The sequence below is a fragment of the Leptopilina heterotoma genome, unplaced genomic scaffold (genome assembly GCF_015476425.1).
Source record: "Leptopilina heterotoma isolate Lh14 unplaced genomic scaffold, ASM1547642v1 Lhet_36, whole genome shotgun sequence".
Lineage (NCBI taxonomy): Eukaryota > Metazoa > Arthropoda > Insecta > Hymenoptera > Figitidae > Leptopilina > Leptopilina heterotoma.
This window is the reverse complement of record NW_025111040.1, coordinates 1,798,015-1,822,852: the sequence shown is the minus strand read 5'-3', so window position 1 is coordinate 1,822,852 and position 24,838 is coordinate 1,798,015. Positions and strand designations below refer to the sequence as shown.

Sequence of the window (24,838 nt, the reverse complement as noted above, 5' to 3'; positions counted from 1 at the left end):
TTTAATTCAAAATAAGGAAACAACTCAAAATAATTACTCTTAGGCCAAAGAAAAATTAACAAAAAGAAAAGTGATCATTTAAATAATTACTTTTAGTCCATAGAAAAAAAATTAAAAATTAAAAATACTTTGTTAATAACTACAGCGACTTGAAAAAAAATTATTAAACGAAAGAAAAAAGAGACAAAATTTAAAAAAATTTTTACAAAAGAAGAAAAAAAAATTGATGACTAGATTATATGAATTCTTTTAAACGAATATTGTACAACAATTATTATCGATAAAATTTTTCTTATCTTAAAAGTATTTTGGAATTTCTTGAAATTACTATTTACAATTCTGTTTACAACCTTTTCAATGAGTTTTTCTTTTATCTAAGAGACTAATTTGACACTTAAAAGCAATAAAAGATGGGATTTTATTATTTATTTGATTTTGTGAGAAAGTCCTCCAACGCTTATATGTTGCCAATTTGCCTAAACAAAATTTTTATATTTTCAATTTATTTAAACAATAATTTTTTTTTAAATTTCTATTCTTATAGTATCACCATTTTCAAAATATTCAATAATTTAAAATTTAATTATAAATCATTTCTTTTCAGTTTCATTTTTAAAAATTGAAAAAAAAATAAAAAACATTTTTAATTTTTAAAAAATGGATAAGAGAATATTTTTATTATTAAAAAAAAAATTAAATCTCACTTATTCAAAGTAGAATAAGTCTTAATTATTAATCACTAATTTAGTTACTTAATTAATTTATAATAAAAAAATTGATAATCATTAACTAACGAAGAGTATTTAAATAAAATTATAGAAAAAATTGGCTATAATAGTTTTCTTTTTGAATGGTTTTGTTTACTTTTTTTTCAAAGATCAATTATATTTTGATAATAAAGAAAATAATGTAGATAAATATTGTGAGACTTACCCCAATGCCAGTCGACCATCCATTTCCCGCTGGATTTTCGTCGGTAATTCCAATCCTTCGACAAACAATTCCTGCTCCTGAAATGGACCAAACTTGTCCCGATTCCTTTGCTACGGAAATATGACGAAAACCTTGTTTTGCAGTGACAACCGAAAGATCTGTAAATTTTTTATAGAATTATTAACAATTAATAAAGATCAAAATATAGTTAAACAATAAATTTATTTATTTATTTCTATTTATTTATTTTATTTATAACATTTTTTTTACTGTATTATATTAAATTGCTCTTATTTTTTTCCCAAAATTATTATTATTATTATTATTATTATTATTATTATTATTATTATTATTATGTTTGATTATTATTAATATAAGTAAAGTTTTGTATTTATTATTTATTTTTAATATTTTATTGTCTTTATTACCAATGTGAATTGGATCATTGGGCATCGAGGGTAAAGTTTGCCAATGCGTGCCTTCAGGAAAGACTTTCGCTTGAATTTCACGACGAACTGACAATTTTCCATTTGTATCTAAAGCCCAAACGACATTGAATCCAACAGAGATTTGCTTAATATGAGCGCCTGCGGGTGGCTCAACATTTTGCCACGCGTCACCTACGAAAGAAAAATTAAACAAAAAAGAAAATTAAATTGTCCAAAATATCACGAATTTTAAATAAAAAAAAAATTCTTTCACTCTTATTGAATAGAATAAATAAAAAAAACAGGTAAAGGAGAAAATATACCAGTGGGCTTGGCGTTATTAATGCCAAACCTCCAGTAACAGGAACCATTCTTCGCGACTGCCCAAACTTGTCCATTTGGTCCGCAAGAAATGCCAATTAATGCTTGATCACTTGGAATATGTTCCCAGGAAACTCCCTAAAAAATTCATTTAAACGTAATTAATAAATAAATTATTTTAGCACTATAGCAAATGTTAAATCCAACGTTTCAGTTTATTATTATGCAAATTATAAAATTTTTTATATTTAAACACCAACTTATTAACTACTTAAATATGTAATTTTACCATTGGACAGGATTCCGTAACCCCGTGTCGGAACAATGCCTCGCCATTTGTTGCCACAGCCCAAACCTGAATGAATGTTTCACTGTCAGTTTCTTCCATAGTCTGAAATTTTAATTATATTAAAAATTAGTAACTCAAATATTTTAATTATTAATTATATTAAATTAGCAACTAAAATATTGTAATATAATAATTTACCTGTAAGGAAACGTCGAGCAATTTTGTATTTCCCAATTCCTGCCAAGGACCACTTGTTGTCAGTTGACATCTTCTAAACCATCTTCGTCGTCTCACTAAATCGGTAAATTGCTTTTTTCCATGATACTGAGATGGAAAGTCAGTTGCATATTGCCATCCGTCACGATCGACACCTCCGGGCGTGTGAAAATCAATTATCCAATCGGAAACCCATTGCCAGTGCATTGACATTAATTTCGTGTGCTCGCGAGTTCGTCTATGTTTACCGGTGACATCACTCCACATATAACGATCGGTGGGCAAACCGTGGGACGTATAACCGGTAACAGGATTCCATCTCTGATTCTCGTAAACATAATAATTATGTGTATCCACCATTGGATTTATTCCATTATTACCGGTACCTAAACCTTTTAAAGCAATTAATTAATTTATTCATTTCTTTATAATTTATTAACTCATTCATTTTTTAAATTAATTAATTAATCAATTAATTAATTAATTTTTAATTTATTTATTAATTCATTCACTTACTTTTCAAAAAATTTCCTCCCCAACCTCCAGTATAAACCCAGCCAGTATTATCGTAACCAATTCCCCAAGTAATTCCTGATCGACAAGTTTCCACTTTCTTCAAGTGTCCTCCAACTTGACGCCAAAACATTGTTAACGGCTCAATAATCATCTGCAGAAAAAAAATTAATCCAAATTTAATTTTTTTTATTAAAATTTGTATTAATTTTTCTATTTCAAGAATTTCTACGTTTCCTGACTTTTTTCTGATCTGTGGCAATTAATTATAATTTAATTTTATACTCACGGCCGTTGATTTGTAAACGACACTATACAGAGTCATAAGACCCTTTAATCTCAAGTGTGTAATATTTTGTGGCGGAATTCTGTGATTGTAGAACGTGAATTGTTCATTGTCAATGAACACTCTATAACCACGGGGCTCGCAAACGATTTTCAAACTAAAATCGCATCCAGATTTTAAAAGACTGTCTCCTTCGCGCTCCTCTTCGCCCCACTGTCCATTCTGATATGAATTTCTCACAATAATCGATTCACGTAGACGTGGATTAAAATGAAATGCAAGATCATTCGTTTCACAGGAATTCTTTTGTCTCGAATTCATCGCCGAATAGCAAACAAAATTAAACGACAATCTGTAAGATTTTTAAATTGTTATTTAATTTTTGTAAAATTATTAATAATTAATTTTAAAAAAAAGTAGCAAAAAGTATCCATTAAAAAGAATTCAAATTATTTACCGATCGGCGTCGTCATGCACGCAGACGGAAATTTCTAAACTGCTACCAGGACCAAAACCATTTTGAAGAATACTTTCGTATGGAAGACTTTTTCCCGCGGCATCCAATTCCTGAACATATAATCCACCCTCAAGTTGATTGCCCTTGAAATAAATTTTTATAATTAGATTGCAAAATTTTAGAATAAAAGGTAATTATCATTTTTAAAGAAAAAAAAAACTAAAAATTACCTCCGCTATCGCAGGATCGTAAACATAAACATCTCCTAAGGCAGTTGAAGCCCAAATTGAATTAGGACCAGGTTTTCCATAAACATTATTCATTTGACAAGTGACTGTAATGAAATTTAAATATTAATATTTCAATAAAAAGAATATTTTATCAATATTTTACATTCTATAATTTTAAATATACTTTAAACATTTTAAGTTTTCAAAAATAAATATTTAATACTTGAGTAAATTTTAAATAAATTTTGCTTTCTCTTTGAATTATTTTTTTTTTATATTTTACCTGCAGTAAGATGCGACATCCACTCTTCCATTTCAGTGTCACTAGCGAATTGTAATCTCAAAACTTTCGAACATCTTAAACGCGGTGTGTGAAGAGCAATTCGAGGATTTCCCGGTTCACTGCAGCTGCTTACAGAAACTATTTCAGAAATTGGAAATTGAATCTAAAAACAAAAATTAATGCAAAGAGTTTTAATTATTAGAAAAAATGATGGTCTTTTTTTTCATCTGCAATCACTTTACCACAGTCGTTGCACCGTCGGGATTTAATACAGTCAAAGTTCCTGAATCCAAAGATCCGCTATCACTACTAATCCATTCTAATTCAATCACACAGTCTTCAAAAGAAGCTCCATTCTTTAATTTGTATTTCGCTTCTCCATTCTTGACCCAAGAAGATCTGTGAAAAATTTGTTTATTAATTAATTAATATTATATTAATTAATATTGAGTAGAAAAGAATTTTAAATAGAAAACTCTTTTTCTATACTCTAGAAAAGTGAATTAAAGAAAAATTTTTACTTCTCGACGGCCTTTTCGTACAGCGTACAATCAAATTCAACGTTTTTTAATCTCTCTTTTAATTCTTTTAATATATAAATCCTCCATGGTTCTGCAGTTTCACCTTGGGCTGTGCCATTTCCATCAGCGATCCTTTAGAAAAAAAATCAAACCTTAATTCTTTAAGACACAATTTGGCAAGAAGGTAAATTTTTTTTATTTTTTCTAAATTGGAAAAACATTAGAAATTATTTAATTGTTACTTATTTTTATTCTCTTTTATTTTATTATTTTCATTATTATTATTTTTTATTTTCTATTATCAATGCTTAAATTATTAAATAAAATAGAAAAAACTTTCTTTATTCAATTACTAATTATCAATAAAAATATATTTTCTTTTGCGTAGAAAATTTCGATTTTTTCTTTAGTTTCTATTTACCATTTCGGAGGATTGCTGAGATCAATGTAACAAGCGCCAGCCTCGACTTTATACCAAAGAACATCGCATTCGGCCCAATACATTCCAGCGTTGCTTTCGTCCTCGCCGAAAATTCCCGAGTCGCCAGTAAAATCTGGATCGAAAACACTTCCATCGGTTTCCGGATGAGCTTCAACACCAACCATTGAACCAACTGAATGAACTGGACTCCAAGCCGCGGGATTTATCTGAAATATATTTTTTTTATTACTTTTTATTTTTACAAATCAGAGCATAAATAAAAAAAATATTAAAAACAATCTAATTAAAAGTATAATCAGATCATAAAATCGAAAGGGTTCTCTTTATGTTCCAGATTTTGAGGAAATAAATAAATACGAATAAATAAAAAGATAAAATCAAAAAGTAAACAAACCTTAACAGTACTGCTCATTCCCTTGCCAGAAACAACAATTGATTCGCCACTTTTAGCTAAGGATTCATTTGAAATCGTAATATTAGCAACGCTCGCTTGCGTTAAATCGGCATTGTCTAATGAACTACCGGATCTGGAGAGAAAAAAAATCAGATTTAATTTCTGCTGATGATAAAAATTTTAAATTTACATACCTTCTGCTTTCTTCCTTTCGATACATTTCTTGAAATGACGATTGCTTTAATTCCAAACTCGTTGGCGTGCCATTTTTCGATTTGTGCCAAATTCTCACTGATGATGCATTCGGTGCTGATCGTGATTGCTCTTCCCAATCGCGAATTACTGATGACGAATCACTCGTACTTAGTGGACGATTCTGCTGCGAAAATCTCGTTAGTTAATTATTTGATTTTAAAATTATTATTTAATTTTTATTTTAATCATTTAGATTAAGATGTAGAAAATATATCGATTTTTCTATGTATCAATTTTTTGTTTAAAAAATTATATTTTCAAAGTTCAATTATCAATTAATATTTCAAATTTTTCCGGAATTCATAAATTATTTAATTAATCACAATATTATTCAAAGTTATAATTTTTTAACTATCAATTATATTTTCTAATTTTCTTTCTAATTTTTTGAATTTTAACATTAATGAATTTCTAGTTATTTTAATAATTGTGGTATTTTTGAATAAATAAAAATGTGGATTATTTTTTCTTAATTACCAGAGAGCCGAAACTTTGATGTCGCTGTTGCTGTGGAGTACCGCATACACTGTGTCTGTTGCTCGAAGTTAAACTCGCGTTACTACTCGCTCTGCTTAATTGAAGAGGTACATTAATTATTTTCCATTTTTTGCCTGTTAATTCCGAGCGCGTGATTCCACTTCGATAATATAAGCACCGATCGTCCATTCCAATTGACCAAACCTTCAATAATATGATAATTAATAAACAAAATAAAAATAAGTTAAACAGATTTTTTTTGTTTAGACTGATATGGAATAAAAACACCACCTGATCGTTCGAGGCAACTGAAATTAAAGCCATTCTACTGGCCATTTCGACCCATCCAGTTCCTGTTGCCAATTGCTCGCAAATTCCACTCATCTCGCCTTTAATTCCTTTACGAAACCAAACATTTCCAACGCTCGTCACTGCCCAAACTGAATCCAAACCAACACTAACTTGAAGCAAACGTTCATTTTCCGGTGCTTCAACTTCCGTCCAATCGTCACCTGAAGCAAAAAATTAAAAACAGTAAAAGTATAGAAAGTAATTTATCAAAAATTGAAAATTGTCATTTCTTACTATTTGTTTTTAAATCTTAAGTTAATTTTTAGTTTTTTTCCAAATTGTTTATATTTCAAAGCACTCAAGAAATTTAAATTGTAAATTGCAAACTGAAAATTTACCCATTGGATTTTCACGCGTAATTCCCGTTCGAACGATTGCTTTGCCACTTTGTAACACTGCCCAAACTAATCCTGATGGACCGACACTCACTTGGGATACTTCGTAACTAGCTGGCAATTTAATAGCACTCCAACGTAAACCTTCTGGTGACGTTGTACTAACACCAACTCGAAACATCACCTAATAAATTAAAACAGAAATTCTTTCAATAAACAAATCAAAGAATTTACTTTAAATTTAATGTCAAATTTTTCCAACAAATATCAAATTACTAATTTTAACTTAAAAATATGAATTTCAAAGTTTCAATTTGTAAATTTCAATTTTTACTTTTTGAAAAGTATCTATTATTTTTTATTAGATATTTTTGAATTTCAATTAATTAAAAAAAGAAAATGTCGGCAAATAGTGAAATTTTTACCCTTCCGTGTGCAGTTACTGCCCAAACGACCAATTCGCCCGAATTTCCGGATGGAATTTGATTTCCTCCAATAGCTACGTCTATGAATGGTTCCTGAATAATTGGAAATTTAAAAAGTAAACAAAATTAAAAATTAAACTGATGATTAAAATTATTTTCAACTTGTCTTTTATTTGAATGAAATAAAATTGAAATTAATTTCTATTTTTTGCAATAAACAGAAATTTATAGAAATTAATTTTATTATTTACTTGTTTTTGGGTGTTTCTCCCTAAAATTATTATTTGTTTCAAAAATAATTAAAATTTATCATTACCTTTGTGGGATCTTTATGAAATTTATAGAAATTAATTTTATTTGATTGTTTTTAGAGGTTTTCTTCTAAAATTATTATTTGTTTCAAAAATAATGAAAATTTAACCTTTGTGGGATCTTTATGAAGAGGAGCAATCGCGCACCAGGAATTCATTGCACTGTATCTTCGATAACGAACCCATTTTCGTCTCCTCACGCAAGATTTCCAATTTTTCTTCGGAAAATAAGTCGCAGGGAAGTCAATTGCATAGGTCCAACCCTAGAAAATAAGACAAAAAAATGTAGTAAACAATTTAATTACTATAATTTTTTTATATTGCATTAGAACAAATATCAAAGCAAAAATAATTAGCCACAGAAAAGAAAAAGTGGAACAACAAATTTTTCCTTAAAAAGGAAAGACAATAGTATTTTTCCCATTGAAGCAGAAAGTATTCTATTAGAATTGAATAAGAAAAAATGAGTTTCCACAGCAAAAAAAAGTGAAACAACAAATTTTTTCTTAAAAAAAAAGAAAATAAGTATTTTTTTTCTTCTATGTTAATTTACATTGTAAATAAAAAAGTAAATAATTCTTAATTACATCATGATCGAGAGGCTGTCCATCCAAAGTTGTTTCAATTTGCCAATCTCCCTCCCATTGCCAAGCCATTGATGGTAATTTCACTTTATCCCGACTACGATCGACAGTACCATCGTGATTTGAAAAATTAAATCTGTCAGTTGGCAATAAACGACTGCTGAATCCTTCCAAAGGCAGCCAACGCTGAAAATAAACAAAATATTCTTTCTAGATGCTTAAAAAATTAACTTTCAAATATTTATTTGAATATAAAAATTTTTTTATAATCATTGATCGAGAATAAACATCGAGAAGCTAAATTTAACAATTTGAATTGAATCTTTATAAATTATTTTTTAAATCTTTAATTCTTTAAATCTGAATCAATGAAAAATCGTTCACTAATTTAAATTAATAACATTTCTAATAATTCTTAGTAAATTTTCATGAAAATTTGAGTAAAAATTATAAAAGTACGAAAAATACTAAAGAAAATAGTAAAATTTTACTGTGAAAAATTAGATTTGTCAGTTGACAATATTAATTATTTCAACTTAATTAATTTTGCTAACAGATGGTTTAGTGGACAACTTTTCACCAAAACAAATTTAAACAGAAAGATTCAAATTTTCAAAAATAAATAAATTTCCGTCATTTGAAATTGAAAGTTCAAAACTTTGGAAAAAAAGTCTGAGGAAAAAGTTTATAAAAATAAATAAATAACGAAAATGCTTATCTCGCTTATTTTTGAAAATAGATAAAGAAATAAATAAACAAAATAAGATGTAATTTAAATTATTGTAAAATAAATAAAATAAATAACAAAAAAGGAAGAAAATTAGTAAATAAACCTCATTTTCGTATGTTTCTTCCTTAATTCTTATGGGAAAATCTAAGCCATGAACGTGAACGTAAACTTGTCGATCGCCACCGATTGCCCACATAAAATGTGGCACAGCCGACAATTGTTTAAATTCCAAGCCCAAATACATAAATTCTCTCCACATATTTCCACTTGTCGATAAACCAAATACTCGTCCTTCATTATTAATTGCGTATAAATATGTACTCGGCATTTTTTCTCCTGAAAATATTCAAACGCCAAAATGGTTCCAAAATCCAACACCTCCAGCTAAAAAGAAAACAAATTTTTATTTTTTTTCTAATTTTTAAATTTTGAAAATATCGAATCAAATTGTTAATCTTAATTTTATAGCACTTTCTTTTGTTTCTTACATCTTAATCTTATCAATATCGGAATCGCTTTTATTCTTTTTTCCCTTTAAAAATTCTCAAGAGGAAAAAAAAGATAAAAACGAGTGTCAAAGGCATTTTTACTAACAATAAAATATTTATAAACTATTTATAAATTTATAATTAATATAATTATAACAATGAAAACAGTAAAAAAAATAAATCGATAAACAGAAAATGTTTTTCTTTTTTTTAAAAAGAAGAACATAACCTCTTTACTTCGTCTTCAAACCCTTCAAAGATTTAATAAATTTCTGTCTCAAAAAATTATTTACCTGTCAAATATGTTAGCGTTTAAAATAAGACATTTGTTTGAAACATTTTTTTATTTTTCACTTCCTCTTGTGAGATTTGCAAATTGTATTGCAAAAAATATAAAAATTGCTATTTTCTTAAAAATCTATTATTTCTCTTAATAATCAATATCTAGAAATTAACGACATAAATAGTTAACGAATCTAAATAAAATTCGACACAAAAATATATAAATAAAAAAATTGACAATAGAGTCAAGTCTTTTTATCTCTCACAGAACATATTTTCTCATCTAGAGATTTGAAACTATTTTATGGTAATATTATTATTATTTGCTTCGATAATTCATGATTGTTAATTATCACTCGCGAATTGTTAATGTAAAATTTAGCACGATTAGCGGAATTTTTTTTTTTTTGGAGTAGATATTGACAGCTGACTACAATATATAAATTATATACGTGTGTGTGTGTAGAAAGTATAACCCACACGAATAAAATTGATTGTACGTCACTGACATTGACATCACCGTGTCACAAGATTTTAAAAGTTTTTATAAATACGAAAAAACATCCGAAAAAATAGTATTTTTCTAAAAGGTAGACAAATTTTTCAAATATATTCTTTATCTAAATGTATTTTTTCTTAGTCGAACGAAAAATCATACTTGAAATGCTTGAAATCACTTGTTTAATTTTGTTTGTAATGTCTGCGAAAATTTTCTCGAAAACATAACCTAAATATTACGTTTCTGTAGAAGTTTTCTTGGTTTTTTTTAAAAATGTTGTGTATTATTTATTCTATTTTATATTTAAAAGTTGTATTTACATGAAAAATAATAATTAAGTTCATTATTAAGTTTTGTGACAAAAATTCTAATACATATTGTATGCAAAAATATTACATCATATCGGATTTTAAAAACGGATTTCGTATAATAAAATTAAAATGTGACACAAATAATATAAAATTACAAGTATTTATATATTTTTGTTTTTTTAATTACTCTATTTGTTTAAAATGTTCAAAAATATTTCATTAAATTTGATGTTTCTGTTGCAATTGCATAATATTTGAAACGTTTTCCTCAAGGACAATAGACAATTTTATAGTGCAATTTTTCAAATAATAATTTTATTTTACGTTTACGACATTTTATTTTATTGCTTTTGAACTATTTTAATTGTTGTTAATTGTTGGCAATAAATTTTCAAATATACATAAAAGTAACTTTTTAAAAAATGTTTTTTTTATTTTGATACTTCTCTACTTCTTTATAATTTTTTTCTCTTCCTCATATAATTAATTATTAGTTTGCATAAAATTGAAAAAATACTTATTATTAAATTAAATTTGCAATATCAATTTTAATTTTTAGATTTCAGATTAAAATTTTTTTTAAATTTACTTATTAACGAATTATTATTTATTATTTTCTAAAATATTAATAAAATTCTTTAAAACAAATCTTAACTTTTGAAACAATTTTGAAACAATTTTTTTGTAAGAACTCAATTATTTTCAATATAATTTGAATAAAATTTTTTGAAAGAATGTAATTTTCTTCTAAACGATTAAATTATTTTTAAAAATTTTAATAACTTTTCTTAACAAGAATTAAATTATTTTCATAAATAATAAAATTCTACGGAGAAATTTAATTATTTTTAATAAAATTTCCATTAAATTTTTCAATGGAATTCAATTATTTTTAAAAATTTTAATAAACTTCCCTGAAATTCAATTGTTTTTAATACAATTTTAACTGAGTTTCTCGAAAGAATTAAATTATTTTTAACAATTTTAATAAATTTCTTGGCAAGAATTGAATTATTTTTATAAATAATCAAATTCTTCTGAGAATTTCAATTATTTTCAATACAATTTCAATGAAATATCAATAAGATTCGTCGCAAGAACTCAATTTTTACTAATAATTTTGTTAAAAATAAATTAAAGTAAAAAGTAATTACAATTAAATAATTATTAATTATTCTGTAATTTTATTTTAAATTGCTTTGAATAATAAATAAAATAATTTGAATTTTTCCAAATTAATTTTCAAATCAACTGAAAAGAAATATTAATTAACCGATTTATTTTTTCTAGCCATAAAATGGATAATGAAAAGCAAAAAGACGAACTCACAGCATTGGAAAGCATTTACACTAATGAGGAATTTTCCTTTAAACAGGAAAACAATCAATACGAATGTACACTAAAGATATTTTTAACTCTCTCCGAAGATTTCTATTTTTCCTATAAAGACATACGACAAACTGATCAGGAACCAACGAAAGTTAATATTTCACATCTCCCACCGATAACCGTTTTAGTGACATTGCCACCAGATTATCCCTCATTATCACCGCCGAACTTCACTTTAATTTCCTCTTGGCTAAGACCACCACTTTTATCGAAACTCTGTCAAAAATTAGATCAACTATGGAAAGAAACAGAGGGTGCGGAAATTCTCTTTACATGGTTCGCATTCCTACAGAATGAAACATTGGAATTTTTAAATCTTAAGGAAACTTTGAATATCAATCAAACTTACACAAGGTACAAAATAGCATTAGATAATCAACTACTCACAACTGTGACAGCAGAGGAAACAACAGTGACAACAAGAAATCTACAACATCCAAATGAAATGATGACAAATTCAAAGCGAAATTTCATTTCAAAGAAAAGTAAAAATAAGAGACACAAAAATAGATATTCATTCGATAAGAGAGCTGTTTTTGATCGACCGGTCAGTAGCAATCCAGTTCAAATGCTAATTGACTATAATGAAATGCGCAATGAAATTGAATTTAAAAGGAACTTTTATACGTGTAAAATTTGTTTTGCCGATAAATTGGGCATTGATTGCACGCAATTTATTCCTTGTTCTCATGTGTTTTGTAAAGAATGTATTGTTGGATATTTGGAGGTGAGAATTAAAGATGGTGCTGTCCAGGATATACTCTGTCCTGAGGATAAATGCTCCTCGGAAGCAACGCCCGGACAAGTGAGTTTTCCATTTTTAAAATAAAAAAATTAAAATTTGAAATTGTGCCATTATTCTTCAAACTGTTTGAGAATATTTTTTGCTCTTATTTTTCAAAAACTGATACCTTTTTTTAAACTTCATTCAGGTCTAAATTTAATTGATACTCAAAAAAAATGTTTAAAGATGAAAATTAATTAATATTTGCCTCTAAAAATTATATTAAAATATTTTTGAAAAAAGTAATTCCTAGAATAATTGAATTTAGAAATCAGTGAAAGAAATACAAAATAAGTTTTTTGTGACAACACTGAATTAAGTAAACGACTTTTTCGACTTTTTTGCGCCTTAAAACGAAATTCCAAATTAAATTAAAAAATAAAAAGTTCTCTTACCCCTTTTTTCTTCTTTAGATAAAAGATTTAGTGAGTCCGGAATTGTTTAGCAAGTACGATTCGATTTTGCTCAGTGCAACTTTAAGCACAATGACAGACATTGTTTATTGTCCGCGACGTCACTGCCAATATCCCGTGAGTCGAGAAGCCAACGAAGTTTTCGCCACATGTCCAGCCTGTCAATATGCCTTTTGTCTATTTTGTAAAATGGTCTACCATGGAATTGAACCCTGCAAAATGAATTCTGGTATTTATTTTATTTTCTCCGTTTGTCTTTTTTAAAAATCTATTTTATCTCTAATTATAAAAATATTTTTAAACCTTTTTTTATTATTATTAACTTTTTATGGCATTTTTCTTTAAAAGTTAAATTAAGTATTTTTCCTTAAAATACTAAAAATTTACTAAATCGTAATTTAGATTATTTATCATTAATTTGATTAATTAATTTATTTATTGGATAATTTTTCATTGTAATAACAATTTTTTTCAGCTGATAAACAAAGTTTAATGAAAGAATATAAAAATGCATCACCTGAGGAAAAACTTCAACTGGAGAAACGATACGGGAAAAAGCAATTACAACTTATGATCGATAATACCATGTCGGAAAATTGGATAACTAACAATAGCAAAAATTGTCCTCACTGTAAAGTCGCTATTGAGGTAAGAATAATTTTAGTCAACTTTATTAATATCTATTATTTAGAAAATTTCCAAATAAAATTCTTCCAAAAAAAATGATTTTCCTAAATAATAAAATTTTACTGAGCAACTTAATTGAATCGTGAATTTCGAGTTGAAACATTTTTGAAATTTACGATTCAATTATTTTCAGTACACAATTTCTCGAAAGAATTCAATTATTTTGATAATCAGTAAAAATTCCTCGCACTCTCGCAGAAATTTAATTAATTTCAATATAACTTTAATAAGATTTCACGAGGGCGTTCAATTATTTAATAAATTAATAAGAGATGATAATATTAAAAAAAACATTACCTTTCTTTATCTTCTTTCTTCGGTGTCTAAATTTAGTGTCACTGCAATTTTTTCAATTTATTTCCATTTTTCTTTTAAAGAAAGAAATTGATTTTCTGTTTTTTCTTCTTTTTTCCAGAAATCTGATGGATGTAATAAAATAACTTGCGGGCATTGTAATACATTCTTCTGTTGGCTCTGCAATACTCGATTGGACCCACGTGATCCGTATCAACATTATCGAAATCCAAATTCAAGTTGTTTCAATCGAGTGAATCAAGGAATTTTAATGAACTTGGGCGATGACGACGATGACGACGATATTGATGATGACAGTGATGAGGATCCTACATTTATTGATGGTGAATTCATTGATTTCTCGGACGATGACACTTCAATGGATGAATACGAAATAGATGATTTATGAAAAATATCATCGTCCTTTACTTTCACTTCTTTCTAAAATTGTTTTTTTTAAATCTCTTTTGTTTAGCGAAAAACATTCAAAATGCTAATATATATTTTATTTTAATATTTCGAAATTGTTTGCTATAAAAGTAATTTTTATTTAATAAATATAATTTAAGGCGCCAAAATAATTATTGTTTAATTCGTCTCTGTGAGATTGTAAAAACTCTTTTATTTTTTATGCTTTAATATAATATTGATTGAAAAAAATTAAAAACAGTTTTTGTTTAATTTTTTCCTTCCTTTCGAATTTAACAGATTTATCATATTTTATGCAACATTTTTGTACTGATTATATTAATTTTTCTTTTTTATTTAAAGTGTATCCAGTTTAGTAGTTAAGTATTAAGTATTTAGATAGTTATTTAGTTTAGTATTTTTAATTTTTGATTTTTAGAGATTTCTTTTGTTACTGTTTTATCCCTGATATCTTTGTAAATCAACAGTAAAGAGACAACTGTCCGTGCTAAATTTGCCCTAAAGAAAGAAAAAAATAAATCAATAATAATATATAAATTAAGGATAAATGATTAAAAGCTACTCACTTTTTTTGTGATTCCTATAATGGCCGATGCTTTGGAACTAAGCTCAGCTTTATGACTGATTAATATGAACTGCTTTTCCTCTTTCTCAACATAATCAGCAATTTTATCTACATTCTTTACATCTAATGCAGCTTCCATTTCATCCAAAAACATAAATGGCGCAGGATTTGCTCTGAAAATGGCAAAAAAAAGACATAATTATAGCACTCAATAATTAATTTTAAAAAAGTAGCTTCAATATATTAAAAAATTCTAAAATCCAAATTTTTGATTCTAATTCATTTTTAAATCGCAGTTCTTATTAGAAAGTTCTACTATAATTCAATTATTTAAAATATATATATAAATATCTATAAATAATTTATTGAATAATTGATTTCCTTCGAAGAATTTTTATAAATTTTTTAAAAATAATTACATTTCACGTGTTTATAAAACTCCGAAGAAATATTAAATAAATAAATAATAAATTTTTAAATATATACTCACTTTTGAATAGCAAGTATTAAGGTGAAGCCTGCCATTGTTTTTTCACCTCCAGAAAGTCCTTCCACTGACATATATTTTTTGCCAGGAACAATGCAATTGTAAATTATACCACTTAAATAAGGTTCCTCTGAATTTTCCATAATTAATAATGCTTGAGCGGCATCGCTTTGTGTCAAATTCTGGAATAATATCATCTCTAATTATAACAGGTAACAATAAGAGTAAAAAAAAAAACTCTTAATAACTTAATAATAGTAGATAATAAATAAATAATAAAAATAGTTGAAAAATTGTTATCCTAATTTTTATAATTTTGAATAAAAATTAATTACATTTTTGCATTGAATTTAATTAAAATTTTTTAGAAGAATAAATTTTCTCTCAAAGAATTTTCTTAAAATTCATAAATTCAAGGAATTTAATTAAAATTGTGATGAAATTAATTAAATCCTATAAATTTTTATCAAAATTTTTGAAAATAATTGAATTCTTTCGGAAATTTTATTAAAATTGTATAGAAAATAATTGAATTCCATCGAAGCACTTTAAAAAAAATTAACAAAATTTTGTAAAAATACAAATTCAATTTTCTCAAAGACAAAATTATTTTGAGGAATTTAATTTTAAAGTAATACTGAAAATAATTGAATTCCTCTGAAAAATTATATTATTTTTGAAAATAATTAAATTGCTTCGACGAATTTTATAAAAATTTGTAAAAAGGTTGTATGTAATTATTTTGAGAAATTACATTTAAATTTTTTTTGAAAATAATTAAATTCTTGCGAAGAATATTATTAAATTTTTTGAAAATAATAATTTAGTTAATAAGTGAATTATCATTATTATTTACCTTGTATATGGAATCGATATTGCCATTAACTTCATTAAAAAATGATTCAAATAAATTTCTCCTTCTGATTTTAATGTCTTCAAAAGTCTTATGAATTTTTTCATTTACCTTCTTTTCTTCACTGAATTTTCTTTTTAGCCTTAATAACTGTTGCTTTGTTTCTTTCAACATGTCACTATTCTGTAAAAGACACAAATGTATGTTTATAATTCGTATATTTTTATGATTATAATATTTTATATATTCTATAATTAAAATTCCTTTTTTGTAAAAAACTAAAAGAAAACCTTTTCATCTGGAACAATACAATTTTCAAGTTTGCAACGAATTTCATAAAGTTTTTCACCAAATTCTTTATTAGCAAGTGCTTTATTTTCCTCGATTTTATATTCATCCTTCAAAGTACTGTAATCAATTTCAATAGTATTTTCACTGTCATCTTCTAAATATTCATTTAAATTTCCCGATAACAGAGGAAGATTTATAAAGTTCGACTGAAAATAATATTTTAATATAAATTTTAAAATAGAATGAAAAGAAATTTTTTTTGTAGGTTTGAAATTACTTACTCGGCAATCCATAAGAATTTCATTCATTTCATTTTTAATAATCAATTTATCGTTTTTCATTTTCTTAATATTTTCCTGCATTTTTTTAATTTCCTGCGTTTTCTTACGTATCAACAGACTGTGTTGTTGATTCTTATTCAATCTCTCTTGAATATCAGCATTTAACTTTTCAGCATCATTTTGAATATTTTTTATTTCATTTTCAATCTCCTTTAATTTGCCTTTAACTATTTCATTTACTTTTATATTCTCCTTTAACTTCGTCTTCATTTCTTCTTCGATTGTTTTACATTTCTCGATTTCATCTTAAAAAAAAAATTAAGTGTAAATTATTTACATACAAATTACGGTCTTTTCTCTTTTGATATTAAGTGAAAAATTACTTTTATAATCTCTCGAGTTTTCAATGTTTATTTCTTCATTTATTCGAGTGATATGATCATGAATATCCTTAATTATATCTTGTTTTTCCTCAAAATTAGTATCGCCTTCTTCAAATACTCGTATATTTTTAAATCCCATTTTCTCACAGAATTCTGCAAAAACTTCGTCTTCAATTTCATGCATTCTGTGTCTTTTTGTATTAATTACTGTTTTTTTGCTCGACAACTCATCTTTTATTTCTTCTATTGCGCTCTGTTTCGAAGTAATGGAAAAAAGTACTATAATTAATAATTAATAATTATTAATAATAATAATAAAGTAAATAAATTTTTAATTAATATAAAAATAATTCAGACAAATTAATTTTATTTGTCTCTGAAAAATTTTACCGATATTTCTTTGTCTTCTTCTTTCAAATTGTTCAATTCTGTTTCCTTTTCTTCCAAAAATTCGATCTGTGAAAGAAAAATTGTTTACGTAAAATAGAAACAAGTTTTTTATTACTAATTTTTTGTTATCAATTTGTTTGATTAATAATTAATAATAAAATAAAAATTTTATAATTAGTTAATAATTAAAGAAAATTAAACTTACTTCTTTTTTTAATTGATCCTCAATAAATGAAATTTGTATTCTTAAAGAATTAATTTCAGTCTCAAGTGACTTTATTTTAAAGTTTTTGAGTTCAACATTTGAAGAAGCTTTTAATTCTTTCATCACTTGTTCCTGAAATATTATTTTCGCAAAATATGAAAATTATTTCAACATATATTATAAAAATTGGATATAAATATAAAACATTACCTTTTGTAATTTTAAATTTTCATAATTCTCTGCATTAAAACTCTTGGATAGTTTGCCAATATTAGTTCCACCTGATATGCATCCATCATTTTTAAACATTGTTCCATCTAGTGAAACGCACTGTAAAAAAATTAAAAATATAGAAATTTTGAGACATTGTTTCTAAAATGAAAGAGAAAAATTATTTTTTTTTAATTATTCCTTACAGTGTGCGCAAATTTTTGTTCACTACTCGATAATTTTTTTGCGGTTTCAATGTCCTCACAAATGAGAATATTCTCCGTTGCAAATCTCACTGCGCGTTCAATTTCAGGGGAAAAGTCAATCAAGTCAAAAGCATATTTGGCATTTGCAATTGTTCTGGAAAAAGAAATTTTTTTAAAGAAATGTTTTTTTTGTACCTAATTAAAGTTAGAAAATAAATTTTTACCCAAATTTTTGTTTTCTTGATTTAACGCGAATACTGTCCAGTGGAATGAATGCTTCGAAACCGCTATTTTCATTTTTCAAAAAGTTAATACACTCCTCAACAGTGTCCATTGTATCAGTAACAATAGCATGGGCATTTTTTTGGAAAATTTTTGCCAACGCTGTTTTGTAACGAGGATCACGCGGTTTACATAAACCAATTAAACGTCCATACTGCAAAAAATTTATTTTTCTTAATTTAAACAAATTTTTAAAATTAATTTATTCTTCTATATTAATAATCGTTATTTTCCGGTAATCTGTTCGCCGTTTGAAGTTAATTGTTGTTTGATACTTTGTTTCTTAACTTTTTAAATAATTTTTTTTAAAAATGTTTTCAATTTAAAAATTAATATATTCGAAAAATTTTATTATTTATAAAAACATTGGACTTTTTGAGAATTTTTTTTTTAATTTTTAAATCTGAAATAATTGAAATTTTCCGACAATTTTCTTTGGAAATTGTTTAAAAATTAAAATTAAAGCTTTACTGGAAAATCATTGAATTTTTAGGAAGAATTTTATTAAAATCTTAAAAATAATTGAATTCTAGTGAAGAATTTTAAAATTTATGAAAATAATTGAATTTTTGCGAAGAATTTTAAAATTTAGAAATAAAATTGAATTGTTTCGATGGATTTATAGAATTTTTAGAAAATAATTCAATTCTTTAGAAATATTTTATATTAAATTAAGAAAAAATTGAATTCTTTCGTGAAATTTTTTTGAAAATAATTGAATTTTTGCAAAGATTTTACTATTTATAACTATACTTGAATTGTTTCGAAAGATTTATTAAAATTTCAGAAAATAATTTATTTTTAAAATTATTGAATTTTTGCAAAAAATTTTACTATTTATAAAAATAATTGAATTCTTGCGAAGAATTTTATTAATTAATAAACAATCGAATAATTAATTAGTAAATTAGTTAATAATTGAATTTTTTAAAAGTTTGAATCTGAAAATATTCAAAAATTCGTATTTGAAAATAAAAATTTTTGCAATTTGCATAATAATAATAAATTGAATATCACGTTCCGCACGCATAGCATTTGCTAGTTATTAATAATTAAGAAACTAATACTTACTACAATTCCATTGACATTATTTTTCATTCGATTTAAAATATCAAATTTTTCCCTTTCTTCCTTCAAGTATTCTTTTGACATATTCATAGTTTCTAATTGTTCAACAATTGCTTCTAATTTCTCTTTCAAATTTTGTGAACTTCTCGAACTGGCATTTAATTCTTCCGTCAAATTTTCACGCAATTTTTCCTTTTCATCTAGAGATGCTTTAACATTTATCAAATTTTCTTTAATATTATTAATTCTATCTTGTAAATTCTGATATTGATTTAGACGAAAATCAATTTTTTGTTTGACATCATTTTTCTTTCGCATCTCATTTTCTAATCTATACCGATAACCGTCGAGTTTTTCTCCTTCCTTTTCAATTTCACTTGAATAAATTGCTGTTTTATTTACCGCTTCCTTTTTTAATTGAAAATACTCCTCGTACTTTGTGTAAAAGCAAAATGAAAAGATTAAAATTTAAAAAAATTTGGTTTATTAAAAATAAAATTAAATATGAAATAAAAATTACCTGTTCTTCATTGAGTTGTCGAGGACTATGTGTAACTAGATCATTTAACTTATTCAATTCATCGATCAATAATTTTTTATGACGATTGAGTTCAAGAATATTTTCTTTTTGATTCGTGCACCTTTTTTCGAAATCAACACAGTTTTTCTTGATCTCTTCTATTTTTTTTCTAAAAAGATTTATTTCCTCCTCGTTTAGCTGTAAAGTTTCCCTCTCCTCTTGTGCCAATTTTTCTTTACCCTGGATTTCTTTTTCGTATTCATTTAATGAAACTTTACTATCTTCAATATTTTCAATTAAAATATCTAAAGCGCGCTTCATTTCCAATTTTGTTTGACTTAAATTATTTCTTTTTTCCTCTTCCTCAATTATTGTGTCTTCCAATTTTTTTAAATCATGTTCCTCATGATAGAGAACAAAAAGTTGTTCATTTCGTTTCAAATCACGCTATAAAGAAAATATAAAATTTACTTCATTGAAATAAAAATATAATAACAAATAAATTCTCTAATAACAAAATTAAAAAATTGTATATTTAAAATTAGAAATGATTACCTCTTCTTTTTTTAAATTTTCATATTCTGCTAATTGCTTTTCTTCCTTTGATAAAATATTTACATTAGCTTTCATTTCCTTTAATTCGTCGAAAGTAAATTTTTCCTTCTGCTTCACTTTCTCGTATTTACGTTTAGCACTGAAATAATAATTGGTGTTTAGATTATAGAATTAAAAATTCTTCTTTCTAATAAATTAAGAAAAAATTTTCCTTGACTAACTTACACATTATATTCACTTTCAAGAATTTTGGAGCCACTCATGCGTTCAAACAATCGACATCTTGCTTTTGAATCTTGAGTTGTAATTGATTGAATATCTTCTTGATAAACTAGGCAATTTTTGCCTAAATCAAGAATTCCAATTGATTTCAATTCCGCTTTGTAATCGTCACTCGAAACATCCTAATTTACCGATAAAATAATTATATTTATTATATAATTCGTTTCTTAATGAAATATAATTTTTTAATATTATAATAACAGGGCTCGAACCAGTGAAAGTATTTAAAAATATGGACTTTACGGATCAAAAATAAAAAAATTTTTAACTAAAATTCTACTTTAGATCAATTATTTAAAATAATTTTCGAAAAAGGTCTTTGTCAATTTTCAAATTCATTCATTTTGTTCACAATATTCAATTTCACGAAATTTCAATTAATCCTAAATTTTTCCATTAAATGCATATTAGAAAATAAAAACTTCAAAAATATAAAAAAAGATTAACTTTACAGAATTGTTTGTTAAAACTATGAAAAATTAAGAATTTCAATGATTTTAATCTGAAACCTTTTTAAAATTTAATTATTTCTAAAAATCCACGTTATAATGCTTTTAATATTTAATTATAATCTAAAATTTTAACTGAAATTCATTTTTCAAAACCATTTTTATTAGTAAATTCTACGAGAATTCAATTATTAAAATTAAATTCTCATAAAAAATTGTATCAACAAATTTTTAAATAATTAAATTCTTTAGACGAATTTTAATAAATTTTTTCGAAGAATTCGATTAAAGTTGCATAGATAATTGAATTTCTAAAAGAATTTTATTATTTACGAAAATAATTGAATTTCAGAGAAGAATTTTATTATTTATAAAGATAATTGAAATTTTTACGAGAATTTAAAAAATTTTTTAAACACAATTGAATTTCTGCGAAGAATTTTATTACTTTTGAAAATAATTAAATTTCTCTGCAATCATTTATAATTTCTCTAAAATTTTCCATATTATATCGAACAATTTACGAACTTTTCGTCCTTTTTCAATCAAATTACGGACTTTACGAACCATTTTTAAAGAAACGGACTTTACGGTCTTGAAGCAAATTTACGGACCTATAGTTCGAGCCAGAGAGATTAAATAATTACATTAAAAAAATTATTTAGATTTGCAAATATACAAAATTTTGTTTTTAATTAAATAAAATACTCACAGAACCATTAAATTCGAACTTGCAGTCTAGACTGTTGATTAACAAGGTGCGTTTGAATACTTTTTCATCGCCATCATCAAAACGAAATAACAATTCAACGAAACAAGAACTGATAAAATAAAAAATTTTAATTAACATTTCTTGTGAGGAAATATAAAAAATAAATTTTATTAACTTGTTAGAAATATTTTTCATTGATTGTCCTTTTTTTCGAAAAATTTGAAACAAAACGAAAATTAATTTTTGATTCATTTATAACAATGAACTAACCTTTTTTGTATATTCATTTCATCACAATAAATAAGTTCCAATAAACTATTGACACGAAAATTCTGCCAATTATCCCCTAATCCAAAAGCAATTGCTTCCATAAAATTTGATTTTCCTTTAGACAAAAAAAAATTGTTAGTAATAAGAAAATGAAGAAACAGATTTTAACAAATAAGAAATTAGAAAAAATATCTAAAACAGAAACAATAAAACAATTTCGAAGAAACTTTTCTTTTAATTACTCACCACATCCATTCGGTCCAATTATAACCGTAAATTGTTTGAAATCTGTGATTTTTGATAGTCCTTTGTACGATTTAAAGTTACAAATTTTCACCACTTTTAATTTACACAAATTCATTGTGATGAATTCCAAAAACAAAATTCGATTGTGTCTGTTTCTTTTCAAACGGTTTTCAATAAAGTTTTGTAATGGGAGGAGCGCAGCAAGAATGCCAAGAATGCGAAATTCTTGAAAAAATACTCTCCTTCTCTTCCTGGAATTCTATTTTTAACTTCTTCTTCCTGATTAGTTAATAAAAATCGCCATTGTGGTTTATTAGGCGGTAAATTTAAACAAAACGTTCATAATTATTGCAATTAATAAAATAATAATTATTCATTATAATATTGCGAAGATATTTACGATTTGGATAATAACGAAACATCTTTTAAAAACTTATGATATTTTAAATAAAGTAAAAATAATAAAATGCACGAGTTATTGTCTCTTTAGAAATATTAAATACATTTCTCTTTTACAACTAAAAAGAAAATAGAGACTATACAAAAATAAAATTCAAATTTAATGAATATTAAAAAATTAAACTAATTAACTGAAAACTGACAAATTAATTATTATAACTAAAGTAAAGTTATTACATATATATAGTTCTCAAAATATAGGTTATGTTACGTTTTATATCTTTTATATATTAATTAAAATTTGAAAAATGTCAAGAATTGTAAAATAATTATTTAATTATCATTACTTACCGGAAAAATTTTTAATTATCATATGAAATATGAATAAAATTCTACGAATTCTACCGAATTGTTTTATCAAAAATTGACCATTTTTGGGGGAAACAACAACTTTAAAATGATTCTAATTGTTTATACAGAACTGTTTCCATGAATTTTGTAAAGCTACTATTATTTTTTATTGTTAAAAAGAGCCACAAGAATATTATGAATATTATTAATTGATCTTTTAACAATTGCTCAACAATAGTGACGTAACAAAAATGATAGTTTTGCAAATGGCCGAACTACAGTGTAGCCAACGTCAAAACGAAAAAAATTCCTTGAAGGCGCAAGGGTTGGGTAGTTTGCAATTACAATAATACTCTCGATTTATTATTAATTATTAATAATCCTAATAATAATATTATTATTATTAAAAGTAATAATCTAAATTACTTTCAATGACAAAGTGGACAAAATAATTGTGAATTCGACATTTATTAATTTTTTTTATTGACATTAGGGGGGAATACCAGGAATAACTCTTTTATTGTAGACTGCTTTTAAATCCAAAGAAAGAGCGGGAAATTCAAACATATTTTTCTTTAGTATTCAAAATAAATAAATAAATAAATAAATAAATAAATATAAATATAAACTTATATACAAAATTTGAGAACTATTTTACAAAATTCAGTTAAATAACATAAAAATTTAAAATAATAGGGTATGAAAAATTAAAATAAAACTACAGACTATTTTAGAGCGCTTTTAATACGATGTCAATTTATTGAATCGTTTTCTATATTCAACACAATGTTTTTCAAAATGTCATATTGCTTTATTACAGTTAAGAATAACACACATTCTTTTCTCTCTCTCTCTCTTTCTCTCTTTTTCAAAAACGAGGCAATTATTCTCGAGACTAGATAACGTTTTATTTTAATTGATTGGTCATCTTAAATTGAATTTCGGGTCCTCGATTTTTCATCACTAGCATACAATTTTCATAATATATTATAACTTCAACAATTCAGCAGCATGATTTCCATAAATTTAAATTCAACTCACAATTCATTTATAACATTTCATTTCGATACAAAAAAAAAGAGAAGGAAAAAAATAAAAATATTGATTACACTCTGAAAATTCACTATTCGATTTACGATGATATTAAATATCACCTAGAAAAAAATTTCAATTGTCGGAGAATTCTAATTACAAAAGGAAAAATTAAAAAAAATTGAATCCGACAAATTTTTTCCAGGTGGATTTTATACGTAAAATTTATATTAATAAAAATATTTTAATATTACAGTATTTTCAAAATACTTGATTTTAAGAAAAATTTCCATAAAAGTAAAATTACAAAAAAAAATCCTTGAGAAAAATTTTCTACAAATTTTGTTCGATACAACACGGTTGAAAATACTTTTAAAAAACAACTTTTAATTTTTTCGTCGCTAATATTTAGTAATGTAAACAATAAATTCAATAATACAAATT

At 25.1% G+C, this 24,838-nt stretch overlaps 3 protein-coding genes across 4 annotated transcripts; 1 reads left to right on the top strand and 2 right to left on the bottom strand.

Moving 5' to 3' along the window:
- Nucleotides 1–118: 118 nt before the first annotated feature.
- On the bottom strand, nucleotides 119–9,959 carry LOC122505460 (tectonin beta-propeller repeat-containing protein). Of its 2 annotated transcripts, none has more exons than XM_043617086.1 (24): nucleotides 9,563–9,959; nucleotides 8,885–9,165; nucleotides 8,055–8,237; nucleotides 7,578–7,730; nucleotides 7,157–7,249; nucleotides 6,735–6,915; nucleotides 6,337–6,557; nucleotides 6,046–6,249; nucleotides 5,508–5,692; nucleotides 5,314–5,446; nucleotides 4,899–5,125; nucleotides 4,478–4,609; nucleotides 4,199–4,355; nucleotides 3,957–4,119; nucleotides 3,674–3,777; nucleotides 3,444–3,586; nucleotides 2,990–3,338; nucleotides 2,704–2,854; nucleotides 2,170–2,579; nucleotides 1,972–2,073; nucleotides 1,685–1,820; nucleotides 1,362–1,553; nucleotides 934–1,091; nucleotides 119–476 (listed from the first exon to the last, which is right to left on the bottom strand). In XM_043617086.1, the coding sequence occupies exons 2-24, from the start codon at nucleotides 9,107–9,109 to the stop codon at nucleotides 426–428; spliced, it is 4,053 nt and encodes a 1,350-aa protein (XP_043473021.1). In that variant the 5' UTR covers nucleotides 9,110–9,165; nucleotides 9,563–9,959; the 3' UTR covers nucleotides 119–425. The 2 variants fall into 2 exon arrangements, with proteins under 2 accessions (XP_043473021.1, XP_043473022.1); XM_043617087.1 differs by having other exon boundaries at nucleotides 5,508–5,689.
- A 51-nt stretch (nucleotides 9,960–10,010) lies between these two features.
- LOC122505463 (E3 ubiquitin-protein ligase RNF14-like) lies at nucleotides 10,011–14,506 on the top strand. The gene is made up of 5 exons (XM_043617092.1): nucleotides 10,011–10,141; nucleotides 11,652–12,555; nucleotides 12,948–13,176; nucleotides 13,423–13,595; nucleotides 14,050–14,506. The coding sequence occupies exons 2-5, from the start codon at nucleotides 11,659–11,661 to the stop codon at nucleotides 14,335–14,337; spliced, it is 1,587 nt and encodes a 528-aa protein (XP_043473027.1). The 5' UTR covers nucleotides 10,011–10,141; nucleotides 11,652–11,658; the 3' UTR covers nucleotides 14,338–14,506.
- Nucleotides 14,507–14,593: 87 nt separating this feature from the next.
- Nucleotides 14,594–22,849, bottom strand: LOC122505461 (structural maintenance of chromosomes protein 1A-like). The gene is made up of 19 exons (XM_043617088.1): nucleotides 22,613–22,849; nucleotides 22,367–22,481; nucleotides 22,097–22,205; nucleotides 20,879–21,057; nucleotides 20,654–20,792; nucleotides 20,099–20,545; nucleotides 19,582–20,013; nucleotides 18,453–18,664; nucleotides 18,229–18,382; nucleotides 18,023–18,142; nucleotides 17,813–17,944; nucleotides 17,608–17,673; nucleotides 17,218–17,470; nucleotides 16,835–17,139; nucleotides 16,553–16,759; nucleotides 16,266–16,445; nucleotides 15,413–15,591; nucleotides 14,924–15,095; nucleotides 14,594–14,855 (listed from the first exon to the last, which is right to left on the bottom strand). The coding sequence occupies exons 1-19, from the start codon at nucleotides 22,725–22,727 to the stop codon at nucleotides 14,796–14,798; spliced, it is 3,576 nt and encodes a 1,191-aa protein (XP_043473023.1). The 5' UTR covers nucleotides 22,728–22,849; the 3' UTR covers nucleotides 14,594–14,795.
- Nucleotides 22,850–24,838: the final 1,989 nt, after the last annotated feature.